This window comes from Amaranthus tricolor, chromosome 3, assembly GCF_026212465.1.
Source record: "Amaranthus tricolor cultivar Red isolate AtriRed21 chromosome 3, ASM2621246v1, whole genome shotgun sequence".
Classification (NCBI taxonomy): Eukaryota; Viridiplantae; Streptophyta; class Magnoliopsida; order Caryophyllales; family Amaranthaceae; genus Amaranthus; species Amaranthus tricolor.
Window position 1 is genome coordinate 741,302 of NC_080049.1, and position 6,658 is coordinate 747,959.

The 6,658-nt window shown below is 28.6% G+C and overlaps 1 protein-coding gene across 1 annotated transcript; it reads right to left on the reverse strand.

The window, feature by feature from the left end:
* Nucleotides 1–2,082: 2,082 nt before the first annotated feature.
* On the reverse strand, nt 2,083–5,631 carry LOC130807979 (zinc transporter 2-like). Its single transcript, XM_057673405.1, has 3 exons — nt 4,952–5,631; nt 4,073–4,131; nt 2,083–2,971 (listed from the first exon to the last, which is right to left on the reverse strand). Exons 1-3 carry the CDS (start codon nt 5,430–5,432, stop codon nt 2,447–2,449), a joined length of 1,065 nt encoding a protein of 354 aa, XP_057529388.1. The 5' UTR covers nt 5,433–5,631; the 3' UTR covers nt 2,083–2,446.
* Nucleotides 5,632–6,658: the final 1,027 nt, after the last annotated feature.

The window sequence follows — 6,658 nt, forward strand, 5'->3', positions numbered from 1 at the left end:
TATTGTTTTGAAATATGTGTGCACATAAACAAACATATTGCCAAACCGGTAACAAAAAGGACTGACGATAGTCCCCTTTCGATTCATACTTTGTTCTGAGCTGTGACTAACTCCACAAACGGGCAAATTGATTCGATTTTCTGGGATATAACCTTGATTTAGCACGGAAAGTCCCAGGTTGACCCGAAGATTTATCAACTCATTCCCTGCAGTTAGAGTGTTGAAATTGATCAGAGTATAAGAATAAGTCCCTTAATTGCAACTGAACGTTGGGTGCTCAATTTTAGGTTATTATTAGGGTAAGATTGCGTATATCTGATCTCTTAATGTCACTTAGGCTAGACTCGAGAATCACTTGAACGTATGTGCGCGTGAATTGAGTGCCCGTGCCTCGATTGTTCAGGAAAAACCCAAAAAAAAGTTATTTAATTTGAATATTATAGCACTAATTGCGTTGTTGCTTAAGTGAGTTATAAAATGTAAATTATTGTTGTAAAGAATGATTAGGAAGTTAGATTTGAAAGGATACCAAATTGGTAAAACTGACAACAAATAGTTTAAAATTAGAATGTTACTCGTTACGTCTCATCAATTGCTATAAATTAGTCATTTCCTTCCTTAAAAAGTTCTTATTTGTCATTTTGGAATGTTTTAATTATTGTTCTCACAAACTTATTTATATTACAAATTTTAGACAAAAAATAATATTATTCATCTACATTTTAATATTTTAATGTCTATGATTTTCACATATCTTTCACTAATTTTATTTTAATATTTTTATATTTCTTATGGTCCTCACATGTTTTCCATAACTTTATAAAAATAATTTTTTATTAGTTGTGGTCTCTATATTTTTTCTACTAACTTCTTTTTAATATTTTTTTTAATGTTTATGGTTCTTATTTTTCCTTCATTAAATTTATTATTTATTAAAATAATATTTCTATTATTTAAAAGATTCTATTCTTTATGGGACCTTCATTAGAGAACGGAAAGAATACCATTTTATAGCTTTTCTTAATATACCCATCAATTGGCGTTGGTGCAAAATTAATACCATTTTATAGCTTTTCTTAATATACCCATCAATTGGCGTTAGTATGTTAGCTTAATGAATGTGTAATGTTGTCACCATACTTGTAATGCATCAATTCGTAACTCGCAAGCTACTACTTTATCCTACTTCTGATGTGATTTGTTTGATTGTTATAGCAAGAGAACAAAATGGTAGACCTATTTTGTAGAACTACAATTTAGTGTTAGGTTGTATAATAATACTTGAAGGAAATTATCCATTGATAAGGTACTCATTTTCTAATGCTCTCTTCTATCCCAAAGAATATCAAATACTATGAATATCAAGAAAAATGAATAAAAGTAGTTAAAATGTATTTTCTCTATTCCATAAAATTTGCAACATTAATGTTTCTTACGTAAGAACTTTTTAGAATATGTATAGACAAATTCAATAGGATAAAGTAAAAGGGAAAATAAAACTAACTTTTTAGGACAAACTGAGTACTTTATTATAATCACTATGAATCTATGATGCTTCAAGGGTGTTTGCCAATTGGTTTACTTTTAGATTTTTGATTGGTTAAAATAATTTAAATGAAAGTGTTTGTAAAGGAAAAATTACTATGAATAATAAAATCTTTTTGCTTATTTCCCTACAATAATACGAATTTTTGATTAAATTATATAATACCAACTTTGGAGTGTTTTCCTAGTATATCCGTATTATGTTAAAAATCAAACTATAGAAAGTTATATGACAAAAAAAAATAAATAAAATTGTAACTTAGTTAATAAACTAAAGTTGGTATTATTCTAGGGAAAACCCCCTAAGTTGGTATTATTTATGGTTAATCTAAAATTGGTATTATTATAAGAAAATTAATAAAAGATTGTATTATTCACGGTTATTTTTATCTTTTGTAAATGACTTTTATATTGAAAAGCTAGTGATTAACCTAAAGTTGAAAAGCTACTCATATATCTTTTATCATTGGCTTTGGCCTACTTTTTAACAAAGACAACATTCATTGAATAATTTTTACTAAATATCTTCATAACAACTGTCTAAACAAATATTTTGAATGGCTATCTTATTACTCCATACATACAGTTGATTAAACTAGCCACCAATTTCACCTAACAACTATTTATCAAACAGACTCATCGTAGAATTAATCATCCATTTGTCCGTCTTTAAAATGAAGATTTGAATCATAAAGTTTGTATTCTACGTTTAATTTTGAATATTTATTAATATAACAATCTTTATGAACTCAAAACTCGATTTTAACTCAAGACGGAAAATAATAGTTATAATCTCTAATATATGCAATTGTAACTTTCATATTACATGTTTACACACTAAAAAAATAACTACATATGTTCTTAAAACAACAAAATTTTCATTCTTAATTAAGTATCCGTATCAAGTGTCCCAAATCATCACCACTGCAATTACCCCAACTCCCAAAAGCACAGCCAAAAACCTATAGAAAGGCGTATTAACCCCAACTTTAGCCGTAGGAGAGTACCCTTTCGCTAACAAATGGTTGATCGAAACATACACGAACACCCCACACGCAATCCCCATCGATATAGCGAAGATCCAATCTGCCACTTTCCCCTGAGCCGTCTGATCAATAATGATCCCAATCGCAACTCCGATAGGGCTGGAGATGGCGAAAGCAAATGCGTACGATGCACAAGAAAGGATTGGCCTGTCGGGGATCATTCGAAGGAGGGCGATTGCCATGGCTATGGCTGCAAAGATTTTGTGTAGTGAGATAGTCCAAAGGGCTTTCCAAGCATCTGCTTTGGTTTCAGATACTCCAATTGCTATGCCTTCAAAGACTGAGTGGAAGCATAAGGCTGTTATTAGAAGGATTGTGTCACCTAATGAACTTGCTGTTGCTAGACTTGCATTGGCAAAGTGGTGTGTTGTATCATTAGCCTGTTCAGCATCAAAGATATTGTTACTCAGGCGTAGACCTGTTCATTTGAGTCATCGGATTGATTTCGGTTAGGTGTTTCGAGTCAATATGAAATTGGGTTTTGAGTCTATATTATTTTCTACATAATTGTAAATCATTTTTGAAGTCGGTTAAATCAGATTCGATTATAAGGTCGGGTAAATTTCAAATCATCGGATCTATTTTGAACACATCTACTCAGGGGATGTAGCCTTGTTCAATAACATCAACTGACAGTATTTAAAAAGTTATATGTCTTAATATGCTAATAAGTTTACTGATTAAGTTTGTTAAAATATTGGTTTGCATGTGACAACATATATTTTCCCAAGTTCAAACCTTATTATCAACATTTTTTAAAAACATACCAATTAATATATTGACATTATTTGATTTTATTTTAAATCTGCTCTTATAATGTTACTTGTTAGAGCAAAAGATTAAAGCTTTAACCAAACCTGTTAATATTTGATCAAATTCGAAATTAAACTGAAAATCAATCCTAGGTCGCAACTTGAAAATTTGGCCAAATCCAATATAATCAGACTCAACTCTTACGTCCTTTTTCTAATTTTGTCGAGGCGAGAGACTTTAAACAAAAAATTCATATTCTTATAATATATATTAGATGAATTGTTTAACCTAAGTATAAAGCACATCTTATTAGTTTGCCATCCCTTTTGAGCGGAAACTAATCAGTTTTTATATTTTGAATCAATATATTTTGGCTGAAACTTTAAAAGCAATATACTGGTTCATTTTACTATGAAAAACAATATATATATATATATATATAACCTTGAAATAAAAAAAATTAACCCTTGATCCGTTAGAGTAAATTGCAAATCGGATTAAATTGGAAATAACCAATCCAAAAATAAAGGAATTGAAAATTATCCGACTTAAGTTCACCTAACTATTCGTTTTGAGAAGTGTTTTTTAATTATTATAAGTCAAACTTTACCAAAGATGTCAAATATGATTTGGTCAACTTTAGTCAACTGTATTCAAACTTAAATGAGAAAGAAATTTCTATTAAATTTACAAACAAAAAAAAATTTAGAGTTCATCTAATTAATTACCAGAGAATGAATGGCTGAATTTGAGTGGTGATTGTTGGTTTTCTGACCAGGAACACCCTCTGCATTCAGTAAACAATAAATCACTTTTAGATTAAAGCTTGAACTTTTAAAATCAAAAAAAAAAAATAACAAAAAGCTTAAACTTTTGCATTAAACTATATGATGTCATGTTATTGACATACCAATGTTATGTTATTAACGGCTCTATCATAGTTTTTATGAGCGAAATATATTAGATAGAATGTTATACTTCATTCGAATCAATTTAAATGCTTCAATTGTTTGGGCATGATTATTAAGGATGGTGTGGGGTTCATTAAAAAGGGTAAGTAGTAAAGGGTAAGTAGTGAAGGTAAATAGTGAAGAGTAATTGGGTAAGTAAGGTATATTGGGGGTATATTCGTAATTACTTGTGTGAACTAAGGATATTTAGATAAAAAAATTGACAAAAATAGAAATGGGACAAGAATTTGCCAAATAAGAAAATGGAACAACTAAATTGGTTCGGAGGGAGTATTATTTAACAATTAAATTATAACCAATGGAATAGTTGTAGACTGAAATTTTTATTTACAATTTTAGCAATCATAATAATTCCAACAATACTAATTCGTTATTTAATATCATTATATTACAACCTTAATCCCAACATATACCAAATCAATCAATATAAAAATCATTGATAAAAAATTACTTTTATATTTTAATCGGCCGTACGTTAAAACTAATATACTAAACATAATATTCCGACTATAAATTTTACTTTAGTCGATAAAATAATTAAAAAATAACATTATGGTATAATTATGAGTTGAGATGGAATTATTAAAATAATCAAATAAAATATTTAACAAAATAGAGAAAAGTAAATAGACAAACCTTCAAGTCCATTATTAGAAAGGGAAGCATGAGATTCAGTCTTTGTAAAGACATACATAATAACACAATCAGCAAACATAGTAAGCAAATACCCAAAACAAGCAAGCATAAAAGCAAAAGGGTATTCTTTACTACTCAATTCTCCAAATTTTTCATTTGCATCACTCAGAAAATGCATCATTGCAGTACCCAAAAATACCCCACCAGCAAACTGTGTTCCTAGCACCAAAAACGCATCGTTCCATGTAAAAATACATGGGGAAATACCCCCTATAAAAGTCCCCAAGAATATGATGATCAAACACCATACTTTCACTAAAATCAATGGTTTTGATCTTAGTTTAGGATGATCATGATCTTGATCTTGATCAGATGGTGTTGATGCATCAGGATCTTCATGTCCACCGTGTGCTGAGACACAGAGGATTATAAAAAGGAAGGTAAGAAGTAGGGAGAGAAAGATGAGGTTTTTGGAAGCCATTGGTGGAGAGTTAGAGAGAGATTGGAATGATTTAATTTGTGTTAAAGACTTTTATAAGTTCACATGAGTTTTGGATTTTGTACTACAAATACAAAGATAGGACAAAGTATGAGAGAGGAGAGATTATTTGGAATGGTACTGCAATCTTTGTAAAGTGGGGGGATTAATGTAATGTGAAATTAATATTAGTGTGATAATTGAGATGTTTAGTGATTTTGGGTAGTACAATTAAACAATAATAAAGCAAATTTAGGAAGCTACAAAAGTGTACTACAAAATTATGATTTGCAAGTTGGTGCTTTATGAAACAACTCTTCCTGCTTATCTACTTTGTATTAGTTGAGCTATTTAACTTATATATGAAGAACGTCTCACAGTGAGATCATATCACACTAAAATTTGTGATAACAAAATTATAGACGATGAATTTTATAATTATTATTATTATTTACAAATTCTTGTATGAAACGATCTCACAATGAGACATTCATTACCACCGTTTATTATTACCTACCAAACGGACAGTTAAAGATAAAACCAATATTTGTGTGAAATGTATTTGTTAATTCTACGAAAAAAAAATACTATATGTATGTATTATGGTTGAACTGCTGTCTGCTGTTGGTATGGTTGGCATTTGCCAACCACTCTTCCCAACCATGATAAATACTTACTATGCCATGTTATATATATATATATATATATATATATATATATATATATATATATATATATATATATATATATATATATATATATATATATATATATATATATATATATATATATATATATATATTGATTTTAAAATAAGAATGATAAGAAAGATTTTTATTTAGTTATTATATATACAAAAAAGGATTTATTATGTTATAAATTAAGAATATTCTTCAAACTTATGTTATAGTTACTTTTCTGTTTAACATGGTGATTTTTACAATTAATTGTTTTTGGCTCAATTATGACCTTAGATATTTTTATCTTATTGAAAATCAAGGGTGTAAAATGTTTCTTATCCTTCTCATTTTCAACCTCCTTCTCATTGAAGATCTCTTTCTCTCTCTCTCTCTCTCTCTATATATATATATATATATATATATATATATATATATATATATATATATATATATATATATATATATATATATATATATATATATATATATATATAGGAGAGAGATCCATTGAGAAGGGGTTGAAAATGAGAAGGGTAAGAAGGACTCTAT